Source organism: Ostrinia nubilalis, chromosome 7 (assembly GCF_963855985.1).
Source record: "Ostrinia nubilalis chromosome 7, ilOstNubi1.1, whole genome shotgun sequence".
Taxonomy (NCBI): Eukaryota; Metazoa; Arthropoda; class Insecta; order Lepidoptera; family Crambidae; genus Ostrinia; species Ostrinia nubilalis.
Window position 1 is genome coordinate 5,663,479 of NC_087094.1, and position 26,237 is coordinate 5,689,715.

General features: G+C 36.4%; 2 protein-coding genes across 4 annotated transcripts in view; one reads left to right on the forward strand and one right to left on the reverse strand.

The window, feature by feature from the left end:
* Window positions 1-250: 250 nt before the first annotated feature.
* LOC135073561 (trypsin-7-like) lies at window positions 251-6,598 on the reverse strand. Its single transcript, XM_063967730.1, has 5 exons — window positions 6,508-6,598; window positions 3,147-3,339; window positions 2,517-2,766; window positions 1,555-1,701; window positions 251-782 (listed from the first exon to the last, which is right to left on the reverse strand). Exons 1-5 carry the CDS (start codon window positions 6,563-6,565, stop codon window positions 630-632), a joined length of 801 nt encoding a protein of 266 aa, XP_063823800.1. The 5' UTR covers window positions 6,566-6,598; the 3' UTR covers window positions 251-629.
* Window positions 6,599-20,425: 13,827 nt separating this feature from the next.
* LOC135073102 (uncharacterized) overlaps window positions 20,426-26,237 on the forward strand; it is a 161,889-nt gene continuing 156,077 nt past the window's right edge. For 2 of the 3 annotated variants that reach the window (XM_063967138.1, XM_063967139.1), the window contains exon 1: window positions 20,426-20,620. The gene's annotated coding sequence lies outside the window, so the exon portion shown is untranslated. The remainder of the gene's footprint in view (window positions 20,621-26,237) is intronic. The other variant, XM_063967140.1, reaches the window with a different exon arrangement.

Here is a 26,237-nt window from a genome sequence, read left to right on the forward strand (position 1 = left end):
TTTAAGATACAATTTTTACACAACATAGACAGCAAATTTTAGCGGGACTTTATTATTATTCTCAAGTGACTCGTGCATTATCATCAACTCCTAACAAAGTCTGGTAAGTACAAAGTTTGTTTCTCTTCAAAATTATGATGTTTATCAATATACATTAAGGGGATGAGATTAAAATTTAACGGGAAAACCAAATAAAAAGTTTGACATAAAGAAAACACAAAACATTTTGGTTGAAAACAACGAAACAAGCTTTTGGAGTAAACAGTGCCTTTATTATAATTACATCGACTAAAAATAACAAAACTCTAAGTAAATAATTTCCAAGCGTAAAGTTTAAAGGTCAACATTGTACATAGTTATCGTAAATTTTAACATACTAATTTACATGTCTATGAATAAAATATTTAATATTACGATAGTTTTCCTTTGTATTTGTATTTTTTTTTAAATCGACTTGTCTCAGATGAAAATAGTGTTAAACTAATTGTTAGTCAGGTCAAAAATTACCTACTCTATATCAACTTAATTCTGTAATTACTAATGTCATTTGACTGAGGCTGCTTGAATTTTATTGGGATGTATTGACCTTTTGAAACCTTACACTTACAATTCCAGCTGTAAAAATTGTTCTAAACGCCAGTATTTCTCTTGATCCAGCCCCTCACGCTAGAGACATTCGTGTATACTCCTGGAATACCAGGTCTGGCGCAGCCTGTCCCAAACGAGACGACGCCCACTTGCAGTCCGGTTGCGTCGTTCACTGCTGGTCCTCCAGAATCACCCTGTAAGATATTGATTGTTTTTTGTTTATCTATTGACCACTATCGCGGGTTTGAAATACGCCACGCTTGGCAGGTGGGTTGGCGAGCAGTGTGGGACATCCACCAATAAGGTGGACCGACGACATCATAAAGGTAGCAGGAAAGCGCTGGACGCAAGCCGCTACCAACCGGGTAACATGGAAAGCATTTTGGGGGAGGCCTATGTTCAGCAGTGGACGTCCTATGGCTGAGATGATGATGATGATGATGGGTGTTTTCTATGAACTCGTAACCTATGATTTTACGATTTTGTCGTTCGTTTCAGCCAAATGTCGTACACTGTTGGACCACCATAATGGTCCTGCGCTGCCCGCATTCAGGTACATCCCGCGACCTTCACTAGACCATCGATCCGTGAGAGTCCTATCCACATTATGTCTTTCAGCCCGTGGTCGCCATTCTAGAACTTTTCTGACCTAACGACCATTTTGTCTGTTAGTAATTTCACCATAAACACCCACAACTCAAGGTAATCAATTACTTTGGAATAATGTGTTCAATGAGGGAGGTAGACGCGAGGTCCAAATGCTGCATGATTGGTTATTTTTGACATGACATTGACAGATATGTCAAAATCCACCAATCACGCAGCATTTGGACCTCGCGTCTACTACGAGTATTGCCATCTGGCGGATTTTTCAATCGCGAAAACCCTCAATGTGCTGTTTCGAATTTGAATTTTTTATTGGCAGTTTTGTCTGACAATAAAGTATTCTGAGTAAAAATATCAAACCTGACAGGAGTCTTTGCCGCCCTCGGGCACTCCCGCGCAGATCATCCTCTCAGTGATCGCGTTCTGGCCGTACGCTTGCCGGCAGTCTGCTGTCGACACTGTGGGTATCTTCACCGACATCAAATATCTGCTGGTTTGACCGTTTTCCTGAAATACAAAATCCATATTACTGCTTGAAGTCAAAGTGCAAAAAAGTATTCAATACACCGTGTTTTATTGCGCATGTTTGTCCCATTTGGTCAGTCAGCTGTAGGTTTATATTATAGCCCTCTCCCAATACACACCAATTTTCTATAAGTATTCAATACACCGGGTTTTATTGCGCATGTTTGTCCCATTTGGTCAGTTAGCTGTAGGTTTATATTATAGCCCTCTCCCAATACACACCAATTTTCTATAAGTATTCAATACACCGGGTTTTATTGCGCATGTTTGTCCCATTTGGTCAGTTAGCTGTAGGTTTATATTATAGCCCTCTCCCAATACACACCAATTTTCTATAAGTATTCAATACACCGGGTTTTATTGCGCATGTTTGTCTCATTTGGTCAGTTAGCCGTAGGTTTATATTATAGCCCTCTCCCAATACACACCAATTTTCTATAAGTATTCAATACACCGGGTTTTATTGCGCATGTATGTCCCATTTGGTCAGTTAGTTGTAGGTTTATATTATAGCCCTCTCCCAATACACGCCAATTTTCTATCTTGTCGCATCCAGCTCATGACCTTTTGCATGTCGTCACTCCACCTAACTGAAACGCGTTCTGCTGAGTTGCCAACGTTGCCGTCTTCACTCAAGAACTCGTTTACTCCAGCGGTTATCGGTTCTTCGACTGATATAACCACCCACTTACTACTACTACTCTACACTTCAGCTTGCTAATCTGGTGGGCTATGTCGATGACTTTTAATTTTTGTCCAGTCCATTATTATTACGTAACTTTATTGTTGAAACTTACGGTAGTATCTCCCCACCCAGAAACGAACAGCTCAGTGCCAGCCGGCACCTCCTGCCCTGCTTCTGGTAACGTCACCGCCTTCATAGTGGTTCCGTCGAGGGTCAGAGTTCTGGTCAGCCTGACGACGGCCACGTCATAGTCACTTGTCGCCGGGTTGTATTGAGGATGCTGCCTGTAGATGGAGGTAGAGGACATCTTGCCACCGCTCTCGGAGTCATCACTACCTGCTCTGACGTACACTCTTGATACTCTGCGGATAGCATTAAGAAGAACATCATCAGGTTTTAGCAGTCAAGTTTCTATCTACTTGACCCGTTCTTTTTAAATCTTAGGCTCAGTGGCACCATCTTATTTTAACCTTAACAATGACAATAACGGTGCTTTTTGTATGGAGTTTGACAGATTTTTGACGTTTGTCAAAGTTAAAGTAAGATGGTGCAACCCAGCCTTAGTGATTTACTGTCATCAGAGTATATCTATATAAGTTATCACTTATTATCTTATCTTTATTATATTCCGGACCCTATAACATGCTAGAGTGGGTTTGCCCTAACTAAAACTCAATGAAGTCATTTTAAGGTTCCTTACAAGTATGTTTTCTATTTTAAACTGAAAAATAAGTAAGCTTACCCAGTGAGACAATGCGCAGCTGTCAGGATATACCTCGAGCTGATGATGGACCCGCCGCACTGGTAGTAGTCAGTTCCTATCAGCACCAACAGGTAAACTATGTACGGAACGTTCTGGATGGTGTCATTGTACCCACCCACAATCTTGCCCCCGTTATTCTTGACGGCATGTCCGTGTCTTTTGCCTAATACATCTGTAAATTTAAATATTATTAGTTGGATTAGGGGAACTACTCTGATGTTTTGAAAAATGTCTTATGGATGATGATGGTATTTAAAGAAGAGAAGAGAAGGATGAGTCTCTAATGTAGAAATAGGATCATTATTTTTCAGGAAAACTATCATTTTCAGAATTAACTTTTGCCTTTTTTAATGTAAATGTTGCAGATATATCTACCTACTTCATTATCTAAACTTTTATTTAGATGTATTTCATTACCAGCAACAATACCTTAAAAAAATATGGAACTCCAGAACGTTATTATAACTCGCATTTGTTTCTTTTCAAGGTAAGAGTTCATTAAAACTACTTTGATGCTTCATTTTATAGTTACTTTGATTCTATTAAAACTATTTAAAAGAAACCTTTGACTTCAGTTTTATTTTAATCAAAGTTTTCAAACTAATTAACAGCTACATTGATCAAATAAAACTGTAGCGAAATTAAAGCCATGGCTGGCTAAGCTTCGATTAATCACAGATTCACAAAGCACTTCTAAATTAACTTCGTGCTTAATTAGCAAAAAACCTTCTTCATTAATAAATAATGAAGTTCATCTTTAATGAAATCCATTGAAACAAACTATGCTATAGACAAATGTTTGTTCGTATCTTTTGATAGTTTAAAATCTATCAAGTCACAAAGTTAACACTCATACATAGTTTACTTACTTTCATGAAGTTCCATGGCTGCATGATACAAGATAGTGAAACTTTATCGGGAAGTTCTGGATTCGATTCCATTTACTTACATTTAACTAATTGTTCCTTCTTTGGTACCGAAGACATTGCATAGGCCAAAGAAATTTGATTCCGTGCTTCCGATGGCACGCTAAGGCCTCAGCCTCGAGTTTAGCGGGCAGCGGGGCGGGAGCGGCGGCGGCGCGGGAGCGGGGCGGGCAACGCAGACCCGTTCTCGAAACAAGCGGGCAGCAGCTCGCGCGGCGCTTTAGCGGCGAAGTGTTGTGTTCGGGGTTGTGTTGTCGAGATATTTGTTTTTATTCGCAAACGAAATGTCTGAACAACGGCGACAATTTTATTTCGATTCAAATTTATTCCTAACGCTCGATTTATTGTGGGCAAAAGAAGGAGTGCGCTGCCCGCTCGTTGCCCGCTCCCGCGCCGCTGTTTTCGAGAACCGGTCTATTTGATTTTACGCATAAGATCCTGCCGCTCCCGCGCCGCCGCCGCTCCCGCGCCGCCGCCGCTCCCGCCCCGCTGCCCGCTAAACTCGAGGCTGAGGCAGGCCTGGCTCACTCCGCGCGGTACATGAGTACATCCGATAATTACCTACAGCGAAGCGCCCCGCCGGCGGGTATTATATCAGTCGAGTGTCACGCGCGCGCCCGTCAGGACGCTGGCGTGCGTTGTAGTATGTACCTAATTCTATGATCGAAGTATTATTTAAAAATGGACATAAAGAGAAATACATATTGTGCGGGGTTCGGGTGTTTAAATTCGAAAAGAAATCTACACCGGATTTATCTTTTTTTTCGCTTCCCAAAGATGCTGAAAGGTATGTTGGTCATGTAGGTAATCAATAATTCTTAGGATAGTATAGGAACCTAACCTACCAAGGTTTTCCATAATGAATGCGTACTTACCTACATACGTACCTCATTACATATAAGTAGATTAATTAATTTTTCACTAGACAGCAACCCTAACAACGTAAGAAGAGTTCAGAGGCACGCGATAGAAAGAGACAAAACTTGTAGGTGAATAAAATTGTAGGTACGTAGTGCTGTGCGAGCTGAATTCCACTGTATCGCGTCGTAGCAAGACTCGCATTTATTTAAATCGTCTTGCGGAGTAATCCTTCTGTACCTGTACTATTACTTATTCTGTGGCTGAGGTCTAAGTCGACGTCTGGTCGATCGTGACATTTCAGACACACAATGCCTATCCCCAACCCTTCTGGGGGCGTAGTGTGAGTTTACATCAAACGTCGTCACTAGTGAGCGCGTAAAAAACTACATTAAATGTATGACGAATTGTACAGCGACCCTAGCGGAACTTTCAAGAACTAAAATTTTCATCTATTTTTTAACGCGCTCACTAGTGAGGACATTTGATGTAAACTTACACTAAGCCCTCTGACCAGCGTGAGTCATGCAGTGGAGATTGACATTTCTTGATGCTGATGGTGATGATGATAGTTAGTTAGTTAGTTTTGCGGGGCAATCGAATACCGCACATAGCCTCATGATTGGGCCATTGTGCGCGATTTGTGGTTTATCTTCCTACTCCAACCACCCCAGATCCCCCCAGAAGGCGAGCAGCCCGTCTAGGCTGCTACATAGCGATAGCAGCGATAGCATACATGCTGCTGCCGTAGCGACGATGGTGATCGAAGAAATTGAGCCCGTTGTTCTTCCACGCTACTGCACTCCATGAGCACATGCTGCGGTGTTTCCTCTGCCTCCATGCAACCCCTGCACAGTGGGCTGTCTATAACACCTATGTTGTGTAGGTGCTTGTTTAGCATGCAGTGTCCGGTTATGACACTGAGGACCTTGCGGATGCTGTCCCTCTTTAGTCTGGTGAGGCTGCGGGAGAACTTTTTCGATACGTCCGGAACCGCATCTTTTGTTTGCCTGCATCCTTCGCTATTTTTCCATTCTGTGTGGTGTTTTTCTTCTATTTTGGAACGCAGCCAGTTCCTGATCTGTGCTTGTGGTATCGGCAGTATTGGTTCCGGACCAAATACTGTTGTGTCCGAACCTCTTCTTGCCAGTTCATCCGCTGCGTCGTTGCCTAAAGAGTTACTGTGCCCTTTGATCCATTGCAGGGTAACGCCATTTACAGCTGCAATGTCTTGAAGCGCTTCATGGCATTCCAATATAAGGGCCGTTGTTATTGTGTTGCTTTGTAGTGTAGCGCTTGCAGTACGGATGCACTATCCGAGATAATTCTTATGTTTAGACCTCGGATGTCTCTGGCTGCTACCGCCTGTGCTGCTTTGGTAATTCCAATGCATTCTGCTTGGAAAATTGTATTGTGTTTATCTAATGTTGTTGATATTCTTATATTTAGGTCATGATAATGATGGCAGTTCATTTGATCTGACAATATAAAGCCTCGGGGGTTTGATGTATAAATGCTACTAGCCTATGTAATTAAGTGAAATACATCATAAATACCGTTATTAATCGCCACACAAAGTACTAATCCAAGAGCGAGGTAGGATACTTTACACATGTTAGAAAACTATGGATACTATGTAAAAAAATCTCTGAGTTTCTCTTAAATACTATGTATCTCTATAGATATCAACATAACGACCGCAATTTCTATAATTGCGGATAATAACAGTAGGGGCGATAAGAGGATGGTTAAGAATCAATCTTAAAACCTTGTTGCTTTCAATGTCCTCTTATAATAACCATAATGACACTATTTCAGATACCACATAATTTAGTTGCTCCTACGCAAATGTACATAGAAGCTATATTCCTTTAATTACTGCCCGGATAATTTACGACAATAGTTTAGGCTTAATTACGCGTATTAAAGAGGCAGTTTGGTACGATATTAAATTTCTTCAACTCCAATTACGAATTCGTTAACAGTATGTTTACTTTGACAAACGATATGATCGTATTTCAAGAAAGCAGTCTCAACATGGTAGGGTAGAGTTTCCTTCTACGTAATCCACCATCTCTAGAAATTCTTAGTACTTCAAGGCAATTATCTCTTTGTGATACCAGTAAATGTAGGTACATATATCGATGTTGGAAATAAAGATACATTGTACTCGTATTGGCGTTTGATACAAGTATTCGAGAACTCATCGGTAATAAACAATGAGAATCGATTTAATTAGTACTAATAAAAAGAAAAACAGCATAAAGTTTTAAAGTTTAGAAGTTTTATTTGAGCAGCAACAAACAGTTTTTTTTTTACAAAACTAAGTAGTATGACTGAGCTGCACCACCTAACTTAGTCCGTAACTACACTCAACATCAAATAAACAGCACCTTCCGCGACGCGAACTTTAAAGATTTTCTTCTGACACAATTATGGTACCCCAACAATATTGGTGTTATTTGAAAGCCCAATAAATATCCTTAAAGAAAAATACATTTCATTTCTAAATAAATGATTAACATATACCATTAATGTGACTTGAAAATAGACCTTACTTTGGGCTCACCTCTGGGATCAATTAGACCAATTTTTATGGTTATAAAACCAAATAAAGATCTCACGTGTCCTCTTTAACAGATGGATAGCGATTAATCCCAACTTAACAGTTTTATAGTCATAAAAAATTACTATAGCGTAACTACCTATTTTTTGAAGAAGTGACTCTGGATCCTTGTAAAGACACATTTTTGGGGTAAAAACCTTTCCTTTAATGAAATGAAGTTTAGAACTAGGCTTTCAAATGGTACCAATGTTGGTAGGAAGTGGGGATGCATACGTTTGATAAGTGCTTGTCGCGGGAGGTGCTATTTATTTGATGCCGAGTGTATAACGATAACCGCTGTTTTTTGTATGGAGTTGGACAGATTTTTGACGTTCGTCAAAGTTGAAGTAAGATGGTGCAACCCAGCCTAAGATTACATACATCATTCACCATCAATGGAAAAAGGGACTTGTAGAGCAGCATGGTCAAATTTACAAAGGGAAAATATTATTTTATCATGGCAACATGACTGGTACAATAACTAATCGATATTTTATTAAAATTGCTGAATTAACTTGAGCCTAAGATTTTTTTTGCGACCTTAGAGGTAGACTTCCAGTAGATACCTACTTGTTAGCCAACATTACAACTTTAAAATTTTTGTGTTGTTGTCCAAGCCAGCCCGGTAAAGTCCTGTCCGTACAATTTATTTTCCAATTACCCTCTGTCGTGCCGATTATTGGCATTGAGCCATCAAAGGCGATCGCCGTAATTTTATTGTGCTCTCATTTGTAATTATTAACTTACAAATTAATTATCAAGTTTTATTAATTGCCTACAAGAAGCGGAATTGCCTATTGACGTGAACTGATTGATCGTTGTAGTTAACAGCAATCAATCAATGGACGGAATATACAATGGCGATTGTAGTGACCTAGTATGTATTAGTAATGATTTGGTTTGAGTTTGGGAAATTTAGTTTTCTGTTGTTACCAGAATATTCTTCGTATTAGATGCACCAGCTTTTGCCCTCGGCTTCGCCTGTGTGAATTTATAATATCATTGTAATCTATACTTATAATAAATCTGTAGAGAGCTCAATTCTGTACATGAAATACATTTTCAAAATAACTATCAGGGGGTGATTAGTGATCGATACTGATGCCAAAAATGCAATCAGTAAAATTTTAGTCTGTCTGTCTGTCTGTATGTTCCTTATAGAAACAAAAACTACTCGACGGATTTTAACGAAACTTGGTACAATTATTCTTCATACTCCTGGCCAGGTTATAGTATACTTAGGAATTCCCACGGGAACGGGAGTTAGCGGGAAAAAACCTTTGTATGAAAAAATCTATACCGCGTAAGATAGATGAAGGGGGTAATACGGGATCCACGCGTACGAAGTCGCGGGCGGCCGCTAGTAAAACAATAAAACTGTAAAATTTCATCAAATCCGTTCCGTACTTTTAGCGTGATAGAGCAACAAATATCCATTCATTCATCTATCCATCATCATAAACATTATAATTTATAATATTAGTAGGATAGTATCCTACTTATCCTCTTTCAAAGAATCATCTTTGCAGGGACTTAATGTTGTAGTTACAAAAAATGACGTAAGGAATCGTGATATAATGTTTATTATTTTGATCACAATATAAAACATTAACTTTGTTATAACTGACTGCAACAAAAGTGTATACTTTGATGTGCTTTGGCTCTACAATGACAAAGTGACCGTTCAATGGAAACACTGAAAGTAATTATTAGATCCTTTTGAAAACAGTTAATTTTGGTTCCTAAAGTCATTGAAAACTCCACTGTAATCAACTTTGACCTATTTATGCATGATAATTGCTATAATAACAAAGCCCAAATAAGAAAGTCGAATCGTTTACGGTAATCACAAACAAAATAGAATAGAAAACCAGAATTGGACTGTTTTCAGACTAAAAACTCAATCTGTAGGATCCACCAAAAAAGAATTTGACCAATAATTTATTATTAATTAGATGTAATAATAATAGAGCTGCTGAGTTAATGCATGATTAGGTATCTATTTTACGTTGCAATCATAAAGGACATCATCCATTTTGGTCCAAAATCAAAAGTGCCGGCCAAAAAATAAAAGTGCTGTATTCTGATAGAATACGTCCGCCTTAGCATTTATTACTATGGCACCAAAGCTGTAGCACCACTGTGCATCGTAGTATTTGAGTTCTAAAAATATATGAAACGACTGACTTTGATCTCAAATACTACGACGTACAGTGGTGCTATAGCTTTGGTGTCATAGTAACAAATGCTAAGGCGGACGTATTCTGTCAGAATACAGCACTTTTTTTTTATTGGCCGACATTTTTGATTTTGAGCAAAAAATGTATGAATCGTCGATGAATTTTAGATCTCAAATACTCGACGCACAGTGGTGCTACAGCTTTGGTGCCATAGTAACAAATGCTAAGGCGGACGTATTCTGTCAGAAGACAGCACTTTTTTTTATTGGCCGACACTTTTGATTTTGAACAAAAAATGTATGAATCGTCGATGAATTTTAGATCTCAAATACTCGACGCATAGTGGTGCTACAGCTTTGGTGCCATAGTAACAAATGCTAAGGCGGACGTATTCTGTCAGAATACAGCACTTTTTTTTTATTGGCCGACACTTTTGATTTTGAACAAAAAATGTATGAATAGTCGATGACTTTTAGATCTCAAATACTCGACGCACAGTGGAGCTACGGCTTTGGTGCCATAGTAACAAATGCTAAGGCAGACGTATTCTGTCAGAATACAGCACTTCAAATGCTAAGGCGGACGTATTCTGTCAGAAGACAGCACTTTTTTTTATTGGCCGACACTTTTGATTTTGAACAAAAAATGTATGAATCGTCGATGAATTTTAGATCTCAAATACTCGACGCATAGTGGTGCTACAGCTTTGGTGCCATAGTAACAAATGCTAAGGCGGACGTATTCTGTCAGAATACAGCACTTTTTTTTTATTGGCCGACACTTTTGATTTTGAACAAAAAATGTATGAATAGTCGATGACTTTTAGATCTCAAATACTCGACGCACAGTGGAGCTGCGGCTTTGGTGCCATAGTAACAAATGCTAAGGCAGACGTATTCTGTCAGAATACAGCACTTTTTTTTGTTGGCCGGCACTTTTGATTTTGGACCAAAAATATATGAAACGTGGATGATGTCCTTTAAGTATGTTTAAACAAATATTAGTCATAGGTAATTGGTTAGTGCCGGCGTTTTTTGTGGGCAAGATTTCTAAGTATAATAGCATGAACTACTTTCATTAGACTTACTACAAATTATCCGTGTGTAAACTCGTGACATAACAGTTTATGCTATCACAAAGAAAGAAAAAGTATTGCCACCGGCTACTGGCTACTGACCTACGCCAAGCTTTATTGAGTTATCTAAAATGAAATAACTGTTATCTTTGGGCTGTAACAGAATAGAATCACGTACAGGTGAACAACGTATTAAAGGTCGGTTGCGAAATTCACGTATGAAACACATAACTATAGAACCGTAGCGACATTTGCATAATTTCGTCAGTTAGGAAATCTTTTGTTGATCGTTGTCGAAAGCAATCGTTATCAATTAAATTGTTCATTGTGCCGCGTGTCAATTACAATTTGAGTGTTTTACGTGAGTACGTGTAATTGATGCGAGCGTTCGCTAGAATAGTGTGCGTGTTTTTTTTGTATTGCTAAAAATGTGATGAGTACAAAAAGAAACATTTTGAACTTGTACAAAAGTTTTGGTTGGTGAAAGACTACACATTTTTATTGCAAAACCAGATTTTGGCCGTTATCTACAAGTATCATGCACGTGAATTTCAGACTGTCGCAGAAAGTCTTTATCCCATGTGTGTCCCACTTCCAAAAACCGGGATAAAAACTGTCCTTTGTACCAAATTCCGTCTAAATCGGTTCAGTAGCTAGTCCATCCTTTCAAAATTCACATTTATAATACTGGCAGGAAGTAGACTTATAAAAATTAAAATTTATGTACCTATTTAGCTGAATATGCCGCCATCATTCCTACTTAATATCATAGCAGTTCACAATTTTATAACGAATCAAAACTTTTAGGGACGCCATGGTACGATTTCGCAACAAACTTCACCTGCAACTGCAAATAGCAGTCATTTTCAAATTACGAAATGAAATAATTAATATTCCTGTATAGAACTTAGATGCAAAAAGCGGTTTCCTATTCATGTAAAATGAACGAACTGAAAGACGGTCGTCAAAGCACACTGAGAGACTTTTTTAAAGGAATCGAGTGGTCTTGAAAACATAAAAGTGTTCTTAGTTTTAATAATTTCCAATTTGCCTGAGAGACGTCGGAAGCTTTTTACTTGTAGTGTCGCCAATATAAGTTCTAAGGAAAGTTCTAAGTTGTATGAGGAATCGACTGGTTTGACTTGACCAAACTATCGGCCGACAAAAAGTGTGTTTTCTTCGGGAACTCTTAGGCTAGGTTGTACCATCTTACTTTAACTTTAACAAACGACAAAAGTCTAGTCAACTTCCATAGAAAAAACACCGGTATGGTTATAGTCACGGTTAAAATAAGATGGTGCAACTCAGCCTTATATGCGTCAAAATTAAAGTAAATATCTCTTTTGCACGGTCTATAAGTTAAAATCATAATTATTTCAACAGATGCACATTTATTTAGCGTGTTGATATCAACTTAGGAAAATCAATTTTATCATTGTCATGATTTCAAAATATCTGTATCGTATGAAACTTAACCCAACTGTAACTTTTCTAAAGGATTTAATGTTATATCTACATAAAATGTACATTGCATGTTCATTTTATTAAATTAGGATAGGGTAATTCCAGGATACATGCCCCAGTGGGATAGGTGTCGCGATTTTAAATACACTATGTTACAAGCAACTTAGCCTAAAGTTATAGTACGTATAATAGAAAGGGACCTCCCCGTACCATTTTTCGCCTCGCAAACCATTAAAGAGTGCGTTCGTTTAGCCAGTGAGAGCAAAAATATTCCGCGGCCAAACCTTAGCGAGCGTCGAAATAAAATTGGTAAGTATGTTTTAATGGATAATTTTTATGTCAGCTGTAAAATGAAGCAGATTTTTATATAATTTGATAGACTATCTTATAAATTAGACGGGATAGCTATGTTTAATTCGATTTTTAGTGTTATTATATTTTTTATTAAAAAAGGCACCTATCCTATGCGAAAAGGATAGTTGCCTAATTTTTTTTTGGTATAGATGCCCTTAGGGCCATGTCCCATGCACCTAGGGGCATCTATCCTAACCTGTTCTTTTTGTCACAAGTAGCAAGTAAGAAGAAAAAAGAATGTAGTACGGCTAACCTTAGGAAAGTAATAAATAGGGTGCCACTTCTGATCGAATTACCTTTTTACCCGACTTCGGGTGGATGTACTATGTACTATTTTTAAGAAAAAATATTAAATTTCATTTTTAATTCATTTAATAACAAATAATCTTAAATTATAATACTTGGCTTGTTTGATTTCAAAATGCATTTGATCCTTAGAATTCAAAAACTGTATTAACGAGTCATCTATCCCTGCATCAGGCATCTATCCTTTGAAGCAATCATACAGTGAGTCTTCTATCCCCCACATTAGGCGTCTATCCCACTTTTTAGAGGTCAATTAAAATGGTATTTACTCAGAATCGGTATAACTTAAACTAAAATAATTACAGTAATATCATAGACGAAAGACCAAAGTTTACAGATACTAAGGTCAAATTGTTGATAAAAACTTACTGACTGAGTTACAGAGCTGTTTCAAAAAGTGGGGCATCTATCCTGGACTTACCCTAACGGTGTTGACTGTCCAATTAGTCTGTATATTTATTGAACTATCTTAAGAAAAAATATGTATTGTTCAGTTGTTTGTTTTCCTAAATAAATTAAAAAAAAAAAAAAAATATCTATCTAACTATAATAGCAGTTATTTTAAGAAACTAATGCAATACAAATAGTCCAAGTGATCCAGCTTAGATCTCATTCAGTTTAGATAGGAAGACAAACACAAATTCAGTTACAAATAAGTAAATGACGAAGAACGATTATAAAAATAAAATAGGTCATTCAGGTCCTTTCCGTACTGGAAAGCGCATCGTAGGACGTCCACCCACAAGGTGAACCGACGACCTCATAAAGGTAGCAGGAAGGCGCTGGATGCAGGCCGCTACCAATCGGCCTTTGTGAAAATCGTAGGGGGAGGCCTACGTTCAGCAGTGGACGTCCTATGGCTGAAATGATGATGATGATGATGAGGTCTTCCTTTCTAAGGCTTACAACACATTTTTCAACCTATTGCTCGAATCACCATTCCCGGCAGTGTCTCTACAGAAAGTTGTTCAATTATTGAGAAATAATTACGGAACTTAATATTAAATCAAATTAAATGTTCTCAACACAATAAGGAATCACATTTTCATTTGTACTTTCAGAGAGATTGATTGCCAAGATAACAATTTTATTTATTTTGGTATACAAAAAAACTTGACCGTTAATTTGAAACGCCCACTTCTAATTTGGCTTGTTTTACCGGAGATTTTTTATACTATCATGCACCTGTCACCCTTTATAATGATCTGTTGTCATTGATTGATAGGAAAATTGTTAAACAGCATATATTTCTCAATGTTGTCAGTAATAAGGATTATAATTGCTTATGTTTTTGTGTCCTACAACTATTTAATTAGACATAAAAAGTCTAAACGCATGTCACTATTAGGCAGTTGCATTATCATAAGATAATGATCGTTTCAAGTATATCGAAACACTGACGGAAGTTTACAAATAGGAAATATCGTTTATTTACGGGTAATTATACGATAAGCCCTTCAGTAAGTCAATTAAACCCTTATCTAATTGATCTATTAAGTATTTGAAATTGAAACTTCTGTTCAAATCAAACTTGTACAGTTTTAGGTCATTAAATCCATAATAATATTATAATTGAATATATTTACGAAGACAGATGAACATTATACATATTTATTTCTTGCCAGCAAAATTGAATTTATCCACAGCATTAATTGGAAGGCAAGCAATAAGGCCAATATGCGTAAGAATTAAATGACATCAAATCTAAGTCTAGACACATTTTTAATTATTTTTGTTTTGATTTACACAGTCCAGCACTAAAATCACAATACTTATGTTCATTTCCAAAATTCCAACTTACTTTATTTGCTACACCGACTTTTTAATTTATAATTTACATTTTCAACTCAAAGCAGTTCATTCACTACTTAAGTTTTTGTCAACCCGTCGAGTCACTGTGCTACGATGATAATTATAAAATACCTAACAGCAGTAAACCATTACACCAATTACATAATCCAAACCATTAACCGTTAAAATATTCATTTATTTTACAAGAAGCCAATATTTTATGCCAGTATTCGCTCTCATTACATAGCTGAAGAAAGTTAAACAAACTGAAGAAAAACAAAACACCATCGGCAAAAAATAACTTTCGTTCATTCCAGCCAGCGCCAAAAAGTTTTTGGCGGTAAAAATAAAAGGCATTAAAACACAATAAATTGTTTATCGGAAAAAGGTGGAATCGCGTAACAGTCACGTTATCGACGTGACTATCGTACCGAAATCGTTTTAATTGGCACCTATAGGAAATAGCTTGATGATGTCTTTACTTGGGATACACATGGCTGCGGCAGACGGCGAACATCCCGTACGTTCCTCATATTGAAGATTAAATACCTGTAAAGAGAAAATTGTTATTCGTCAAGATGCAGACCAGCTTCCCTTTTGTTGTTAATAAATACATAATATTAAGATGTAAATATAAATAACATTGCTAAGAGTGATTCAACAACAGTTGACTTTGTAATCTAGTCGATATGTGGGGGTCTCAAGACAATGTGACATTCTTGAATTTCGTGACAGATTGGTACAATTTCGTGATCTCTTCCCAAGTTCCCTAAACAAAGTGGGCAGTCACTTTAACTATTTTCGAACTCCACAACAAATATTCGTAACATTGTAACATACAAACGCCAGGCTAATACTAATGGAATTCAACGAAATCCAGCAAGTTCGCGCGCCAGACCGCTCGTGTGTATCGCGATTTTTCTCCTACGCCTTCGAGCTAATCAACCAGTGTTGTATTGACGCCTCATGTTACACTCACTGGCTCCGGCAAATAATTGGATCTAAACATTTTCCAAGAATATACCGTAACAAGGGGTAAGGCGATAACTCCCTTAGGCACGTCATTATTAGATCTCGTTTGCTAATAGGCAGTGCCCTTCGGATATCGAGTGTCGAGGATGAGACGCATTGTGTATAAGGTAGCCTTTGTTTGTCAAACTGGAGGAACCTGAGATGATGTGTTAAAACCATCTGCTGTGGGTCATACTCCTACTGCTAAAAGGGTGAATCCTCTAAAGGGGCTATTGTTGCATTGCAGGGTTTATATCTTTTCCTATTTTCAATCATGTTAATCCATCGTTAATTTTAGTAATTTCAATTTCTACCTGTTAGGGCCTTAACTTTAGCACTCCTGCACACGACGCCGCCACCGGCGTACATAGGGCTTTACTCGGTGCATAATGAACAGTGTAGGGGCGCGGCGACGGCGCGGCGGCGGCGCGGTGGCGGCGTCGTGTGCAGGAGCGCTTAGGCTAATCTTTTAAAAAAAATTAAGCGTCATTAATATCAAATTTAGGATGAAACTGAGTATAAATACTTAATTTCATAAGAACAGATTATCATATTACTTTCCAATTAAATTATTATCCTAAGAGATCACATCTGCATCCTTAGATCCGATTGTGAATCCAGAGTTTAAAAGTACTAAAAGTACAAAATTAAAAGTTAAAGACAAAAAAGTTAGTATCATAATTTTAAAGTACGAAACCACTTCGTAAGCATTCTTCATTAACTTAATTTCTAGACTAACTACCGTTAACCCATTAGGCATTGTTGCACCCACAAACTGTTATGTATTGTCTCATTTTGTACCAGATAAAGGTTAAATGGGTAATAAATCAAGAGGCCATCGTTAGAGAGGTCACTTCATCCGAACTATTAGTGCTTGTTACAGCATACATAATTGTTACATCGCGAAGGAACAATTAAGCTTTAGGTAAAAAGTACAAAACGTACAATCGAAATGAGTCGTGAGTGTTATTGACCAGGGCCTTAAAACTGATCGGGCATTAAACTTAGTAATGAGATTTTCAAGGTGCCCAAACAATGTTGATTGTCAGATGGGTGTTTGGCAAATAATATCGTATCTAGGCTTTCATTAACCACTCATGCAAAGTTTATGTTTTTATAAAAACCTATAATTTTTAGTTGTAGTCTTTGACATAGACTTTGTCTACTTTATTGGCATTTGCGTATTTTATTTCAATTAATGCAGTAAAAATAATAAAAAAGTTATTCCAAATCTTTTCCTAGCTTTCTTTCCCTCTTCTAATAAAATAACCACTCATTTTTAACAGAACAATTTTAATAAATTCTTAAACAATGGTAGCCGCATGCATACAATTGCTGACGCCTACTGCCATCTGGCGGCAAGTAACAGCATTCTAGAGATTGCTCGGCGCGTGCGGCTCTCACCAGCTTTCCGAATTTAGTTATCGTAGAAATACTATCACTCTTCCTCCAAATTAATACTCGTGTAGATATTACTTAAACTTGTAGTAATAAAATAAGTCGATTCCGGAATAGGGAGGAAATAGCTCCCTGGTGGTGAAATAAAATCATATGTAAAGTAGGTAATCATGGTACGTTGTATTTTTGTTTATAACTACTTATCGCTAATCAAGAGAAAGTCACAACACTGATACTTATTTGTAAACTAGACATTTAAGTCGTTAAGGCTGGGTTGCAGCATCTTACTTTAACTTTAACAAACGTCAAAAATCTATCAAACTCATAGTCGTCATAGTTACGTACGATCAAAGTTAGATGGTGCAACCCAGCCTAAGTGATAACAAACTTCTGAATGAATACATTCGTATTATTGACTTCAGGAAACAACGTAAAGAATTCGCGCATCTATCCAATGCGATGGAATGACGACCGGAACCGTTCTCTCTGAAAGTCAATATCAGCCCATTTTTAGTACTGAACATCTAAACAGAATGATAAAATAATAATACTCGTACCTTCTCGAAAATAATTCTTGGATCGTCGCCATAAATAAAGAACATTGTCTTGTTATTTATTTGGTAAAAAATATAAATCAGAAAACAAGAACAAATCAGATTCATTGCTGCAATTCACATTAGCAGACACAAATAAATAACAATCGTGCTGCGAAACTTCGAGACGATATTTTAAAGAGATAAACACGATAGCTCAATGAACGAAAATAGTCTAGATCTAGTTTTATTCTTAACATATGTTTTTTACCTTTTCTTACATTTTTTATCTGTTGTCAAACATGTGATGCATTTGAAATTATAACAAAAATATTCTGAAAGATTACTTTTTATGCAAAATATCCATAACTAGCGGCCGCCCGCGACTTTCCGTGGATCCCGTTTTATACCCTTTTGGGGTTATATTTTGCAAAATCCCGTCTTAGTGAGCATCTACGTTCTAAAAGGAATCCCAATGCAAAATTTGAGACTTGTAGGTGAGATTTTGTGATGAGTGCGTGAGTCAATCAGTCAGTGACCCTTCGGTTTTTTAAATATAGATTTAATTATTTTTCAGGCGGCGTGAATTTAGATTTCGTTCCTGAACTTAAGTGGCTTCGCTGCAATAACTAGCTGCACTCTACATTCTAATTAAGAAAAAAATGCTTTGCTCCGAATTCAACTCGTAAACTTAGCTCTAGATTAGATAGATTTTATTCTGTGTCCTACGTGCCTTTTCTCAGTCTCTGTGCTCAGGATTCAATATGCCGCTCGTAACAAAAAGACGATCACCTGTCTTCATAAGAAGTGTTTCGTCAACTCAACACGTGCACTGGAATAACCGTAGCCGTACTTATAAAGAATAGAGTTCGACTCGAGCGCAACTTACTGCAAGCGCGCCGCTAATACAATTTATTTTTACAAGTAGAGTTCTCATCAAGGACTAAGTGACACTCTTCACTTCCGTCCCTAGCTGAACCTATGTACTTAAAAATCTAGATTTAAAGAGCCTTACTTTTCTAGGCTAGGAATTGAACTCCTAAACTTTGCACTTACCTTACGCTGTGTCCTACATAATACATTCCTTCATCATGCTCCTAACAAAAAAGTACCACCTGAATTGAGAACCTCCACCTTTTGTTGATGTCAGTTAAAAAGACGCATCATTACCCCATGATGCAGAGCGCGCCGTAAAATATCCACATGAAGTAGAGTTCTTATACTGAGGCTCATCCAGGACTAAGTGACAGTCTTCGCTCCAGTTCCTAGCAGTACCCATGAGCAAAGTTTCAAAAAATACCTTGCTTTGCTCGAGATCTAACTCCTAAATTAAGCCTTTTAGTACTAATTCAGTGCCCTTAGCTGTTCAATACTCGCTCGGAATTCAATATTGTGTAATATGAAGACGATAAGTACTATAACCCCATGGTGCACAACGTATTTAAACGTACACATCATAATATATTCAATTAGAGGCAAATTACTGAATTCTATACCATTACTCATACACGTTTCGTCAACTCAACACGTGCACGAATGACACGCACTGGAATAACCATAGCCGTAGCCTATATACAATCGAGTTCGACTCGTGCGCAAGTATTGCAAGCGCGCCGCAAGTATCCTTACATGACGTGACAATGTTCGAGGCGGCGGTTGCGCGTCGGCGCATCTTTAGTGGTCTGTGTTGAAATAGTGTTGTGGCAGTCACAATAGCATTATTGCGAGCGATACGTGTTATTGGTGGATATGGATGAAGAAGTAATACATCATCGTTTTGATAATTTCATACCTAAGTCGTAAATCTCATTTACAACATTTTTCAAAATTTAAATTATCAATTTCATTTATTATAACTGAATATCCTACCATGAGCAGATTTTCCAATCGACGTAGATTTTTTTTTACTTTTTACATTTCAATGTAAAATGTCATGACAATTATTTGCAATTTGATTCAATTAGTTGATATAAATTACGACTAAATTCTGAATTTAAAAGATACATTTTTTAATTTTCAGTGGTAAGTATTCAAATAGTTACATATTCACCAACAAATGTAGAGTATTTCATCCAACAAACTATGTTCACCACATGGCAATTTATTCAAGCTCGAAATTCCAATTGATCTTGAGTGCATTTGTATTTTCGACTAGTTTTAGTTTGCGCCGCAGGATTCGAACCAAATTTATTACTCCAACTCTATTTTAAAGCCATACTACGATATCTGCGTAAATTTAACTGGAAATACTTTACTTCGCCTTCGAAAAGCGATAAACTGACCAGAATAGTTAAAATTATTTTACCAAAAACTCTACTTACATTTTTATTGATATATTGTTATAATATTACTTAAAGTGTTATTTGTCAACAGTTACTAATTTCGTCCTCATTAATGTAGATATTTCAAAATTGTTAGACCTTATTCAGAACCTAATAATCCATAGATAACAAGACGCACAGATTATCGCACGAAGAACATCATGAGTATAATCACGTAACTCATAATTTTTACGAATTCATTGACTTGAATTAAGTATGAACTATTAAATAAACTGTTATGACGCAAAATCAGCACTACAGATTCTTTCCCAACTGTTAATGAAACAATTAAGTAAACCATAAATGCTCTGATTGTGTTCTATGGCCATTAATGCACGCAATCACGCGAAAAGTGTCCATATGGCACCGTCACTGCGTATCCTTCACCTTAATATTCGGGTGCGTATTGTTGGGAGTTAGAACTCGAGTGATTTCTGATTTACGCGGCGCAGTGGACGCCCGCTTTTAGTTTTACTTTAGGAGAGCGTGCGCCCGCGCCACCACGCACAACTCTTCCGCCGAGCTCAGTGCAAGAACGACACTGGCCGAGTACGAACTTAGGACTGACGCGCGACTGTGAACTGTGAACTTGCGAGTGCTGTGTGTGTGATTTGTTTCCACAGAGATCGCGGTAAGTCATTTTTAACAAAGAAAGCACTTACGACATTCTTACGACTTTCGCTGAAGAAAGCGCTTAGTTGTATCTTTAGGACGTGATAAATGATTTTTATCGCATATAATTTATGCGGCTTATCAATTTATTATTCATGATGAATGGACGCTGAATATATTATTATGTACTTATAAAATAATTACGAGCATCAAATTGACATACGACCTGTTATTTAATGTGGCGGACTGACAAATTATGCTTATCAGCCATATTAAACGCATTAAAGTTAAAAGCCTCTTTTAACTAAGCAAATTGCCTTATGAATTGGAATATATTGTTATTATTATTAAATTAAATTATCTAAAGTAATTTTAAAAAAATAAATGTTAAACGAGCTATTAAACGTTTAAGCCGAAAAAAATTGTCGTAAAAAAATAAAAAAAATTAAGACAGTTTGTGTCAATTTTTTTTTAATACTATAAAAATGTTTAGTAATACGACTAATTAACAAAACGATGAAAACACGCATAATTTATACGACTTTCATTATTAGGTAAAATAAGACAAACATTTTTTTAATAAGTCCTTCTTAACAAGAAGGTGTGAACTTGGACCTTTAGCACTTTTACTCTACTTTTTATAATTAGGTCGGCATACAACACGATGCAGATTTGTCACCAAAAATAAATTAAATAAAATGTAGCAGCATGCATTTATAATTTTGCTGTCCAAAAAATCTGACGGTCATATTTTATTTTTATAAAATAAAATCTAAAGAACCTTTGTAATAAATTCAAATGCAGTCGAACAGAAACCCGTTTGAAGCTGTATATCACCGTGCAAGTTCATTGCATCCACTGCGGTCAATACCTGTTTCGGACCGATCCCTTTAGAATTAGAACGAATTGTATCGGACGAGTTTCGGACCGATTCATCTTTTTGAAATTAGAACGAATGAAGTTATGAAAACAAATTCGGGGAAATTGGAACGTCGTGTGGAAACCGTTGAGTTTGAAATTAGCATGCACATAACAATGTGGGTAACGATTTTTTCATCGACTAGTGTTGTAAGCGCCACGCTTGGTTAAATGTATAACATCATTGGGCCATAACGGATGAAAACCTATTAGCGTGATTAGGAACATTTTGAACGTTGCACCTCATCCTTTGATTAGCGGAAAGGATAATTGGTTGATGTCTAAATCAGAAGAAATATTGCGAGATTTTCTAGTCGTTCCAATTACTAAGATATTTAACGGATTTCAAACTAATCAAATGTTGTATTTGAAAGTATCAGTAATTGTTATGTATTTTTACGACATACTTAATGTCGTGAGATATTAAAAATATAAATTAAAGTAAAATCTTCTAAAATAGATAACAAAACCAACTCTATCATGGTGACTGCTATCTACGAAACGCGTTGCTGAATAATTGTCTTGAAAGTCCTCTACTCAAAAACTCTTATCATATTTTATAGATAAAGGACATTCGAAGTGTTAAAAATAAAAACAATTACTTACCTCATGCAAATAGATTTATTCTTAAATAGTTTGTGACTCATAAAATACTCGTAGTTAGTATTCTACGATGCATTTGCAAAATCCTTGAATTTTAGTTAGACAATAATAATATGTTAAATTTTTAAAACATTTTAACGCTTAAATAAAATTAAATAATGCTTGAACCTAAGTTTGTATGCGTCATACTTACAGACCTAAATGTGCGATGATCTATGTATTCAACGTCTCATCACTACAAATAAATCAAAGTCGTGAAAAAAATCATCCACAGATTAACGCCCACGTTAAATCGTTAGACAGGTAAATAAAAACTTTTTTTTTTCATAAGCGTTTGTGCGAATCGCCAGTGTCAATTTTATTATTTCACATTAATTCGGTTACAAAAATAAAAACAAAACTGTCAAATAAGACGCTTCATTTTCCCGCTTTAATAATAATGATCTCCAAATAGCTCTCTTAGAAAAAAGTTTTCACTAAATTGAGCTATTTAACAGTTTGTGTCTGTTCAATTTAAAAAGTGCTCCTTCGGCGGCATTTTCAAATAGTATGAAGGCTATTCAAAGACGATAAATTATATTTTAAAAACCAGACTCAACAATGCATTGTCTTCGCACCGTTTCACTTTTAAAATGGCTTAAGCTTAACTCAACAAACGCATAATTATAATTATTGAATAGCCTGAAAATGGGGTCACTTAAATTAAATAACTCGTGCGAACGCCATTCTTCTTTTATTTCATGAGAAAATTAGTCGCAAAGAACGTTCTAAGCGAATGTATGTTTATGGGTCCTACTCACATAATAAAAGGTATAATTGCATAATTTCAAGTGTAACATTGTCTTATTCTACGACAAAGTAGGTAATTTCTTAGCTAAACACATAATTAAATATTTGGCGCGTAATAACGTTGCGCAAATAAAATGATGAATATGGACTGAAATTATAACCTAGTTAGAATAATTTATAATGTTAGGTAGCAGACAAGTCTATGCCTAAAAGTTAGTTAGTTAACTGTTTTGCTCTTGGATTTGGCACAATCAAATGATAATTGAAAAACTGACTTTTTACACACCTCGTTTACCGTCTCCAACAGTAAACCTGTCTAAATTTATTAGTTACTACTGCAATCAAATAGACCATAATATCATCACTTTAACAAAACTTTTTCATCGATTCAGAAAAAATAATCGACTCTCCCATTAATCTTCGGGTAATATTTTTTCATCTTACAAAAATAACATTTTTTCATTGATAACAAAACAAACAATAACTAGGGCAATTCACGTGTAAAACAATAACACGTGCAATTACACGAATGGCTTATAATTTGTGGCACAAAACGAATAGTTTTCACTCGTCCCACGCTCGTGATCACCGACCTACAAAGATTTACTCTCACTGTCGTACTCTCGTGAACTGTACTTTACTCGGTTAATTAGATGTTTTACTTTAAGATTTCTTATTAATTTAGGTCACATTCATTATCAGTTTTAATTAAAAAGGTAAATATGCTTGTAAGCATTAACGGCATTATTCCCACCTCTCGTTCCCACCGCTGTAACTCCTGTGTAGCCAGGATATACAGATTGACCGTCAATAAACACCCAACCAGTGAAGGTCAAGTTTGTCCCGGGGGAAAGTTAAACTGTCATTGGACCCGCAACGAAATTAATCAGAAGAACCTAAGAGGAGTTTGAAGTTAATGTTCGACTTACTTACATGCTCCTGCAATACAAACTAAATGACCTGATGATGAATTTATTCATATTATTAAAATTTACGGCTAGATTTTAGTAGGTAGTAGGGTATTCTACTCTAATAAGCTTAATCGCCGTTTTACCAACGATTTCAGGTTCACATCCCTATAATTATATTTATGTTTATTAATAGATTTTTGAACACTATCATAGCGGAAAACAGCAATACGGAATCAAATGCACGCTTATTTTATTTGATTACATAATTACTACCTGAAACTTCTCAACTTGTATAACTAGCTGGTTAAAAAAACTTTTGTTAGTTAAAATACTCAACAATCACTAAACTTGATAGTTAAAAGCGTGACTAGTGTTAAAAAATTCAGCAAACAACAATTTGTTATTTATTGACTCTTGATAATTTAATGCATTGAATATTCATAAAAAAACATGTTCGTGAACATTATTTACTTTTCTAACAATTATTTGTGTTGTGAAACAACTAAGCTTGAATCTAAATTTCAATAGAGATTTTTTATAGCTCGTTCTTGATGCAGATGCGATCTATGATCTATACATATATCTATTCTGTAAAAACCTGTTTTGAGACAAATTATAATAATACTTTCTATCTATCCATGGTAGAGCTAGCTTACCCTGAAGATGCCTGTTCACTTGTGCCTTATAGCCTACAAGGGGTGGGGGGTAGCGGCATAAGGATGTATGATTTCTGAAACATAGAAAGGGGAATTCCACCCTTTGGCAGCACTTATTGTAAAATAAGTAGCGCATAATGCGAGTTTAGATTTCAACCCGTGATTTGACCGAATATTAAAGCTCCAGTAATTAAATTGTGTGAAGTAAAGTTTGTAGCTTCATCTCATACAGGCTTCTAACATATAAACATTTATGCAAATAGGTACTCATTGTTTTAAGGCTAGAAGCCTGTAGGCATCACAAAATTCTAGGTCATGACCAAGCAAAAACATCAGTTATATCATAGTTAGTGTTACTCGAAAATAATAATTAATAGTTGCCGGTTTAGGCCTAATTTGTAAAATAACTGAAATACCATTGAAGGTTTTAATTGCATTGTATAATAAAGCGTGCGTGCGCGCTCTACTAGAATGAATACATACCAGTTGGATCATAACAATTTCAATAAAACTAGTATTTTAAACAACGAAGCGGCATTGCGAATTGTTTAATTACACTCTATGAATATTTCATACACGAGTTACTACTAAGGCCAACGATGAAGGTAAAATTAGTAATTATTCGGAAATTTTGTATACGAACAACAAAGCCAGTTTGTTTCACTGGTTTAATAAAACCCATCTTTGGAATAGAAAACGGTTTTTTATGCAGAACAAGGCAGGAATTTTACTGTAATCGCACCTGATGATATGAGATGCACTCTAGGATGCATACCCGCCCTGTAAGTGTTTATTCACTCTTGCCCTGAAAATTGTTACTAGAATAAAGCACAATTACCATATTATATTAAGACATAATATACTTCAGTATAAAAATATAATTGGCTATTGTCATAATTCGCATGTCAAACTAAATGAATTATGCATTTAAATAAAAATAAGAGCATACATTTCCTAAAAATGTTAGGTGTAATCTACATGATTGTTAGTGCATTAGAAATGCAGTCATGTTATTACGCAATGGCTTAAAATAAAACTCAAAAACCTTGTGAGTTTTTTATAACGATCGAAAAGAAGTTGATGTTTTGCATCCTTATTAGACTATTATTATTAAATAATGTATTTCTGTGTAGGTACAAATTTTAAATTAATATAAGTACCTATGTATTTGAATATCGGTCGTTAGAAAGTTTATTCCTAAATGATAGAATGCAAAGTTATTTATTTATTTATTTATAATATTAGCATTCTATACTTAGCATTCTAAAATAATAACAATCGCTAATTAAAATCCGCAATAGGCAGTCTATGACAAACTGTACTCTTCTCAAGCGATGCAGCGTCGTCAAGGTCTTCTTTATTCATATAATTTATAAAACTAAGTAGCCGTTGGTTAGGAAAACTTCAAACGTAGTTAAAATCCGCGTATTGACAATGCGCCACCAAAAATTCAACCTCGCGGATCATATCCGCGTAAATAGGCAATTCGAAGTCCGACCGCGTAAATCCAATCCCCCCAGTTGCAGAAACTCTGAAACTAATTACGCAAAGTGAACCACTTCGATCTGGTCAGTTCCAGAAGAAATTTATGTTACACGCCGGAGAGACATATAGCGGGGTGCCGCGGTATATTCGTCACGCGGCGCGCATTGAAGATTTGCGACGAGAAAGTGCGGCGCGTAGCGTAAGCTATTCCACGCACGCGACGAATCTACGGCCCGGTATGGCACTGCGCACGTAGCGGTACTCTGACGCAACT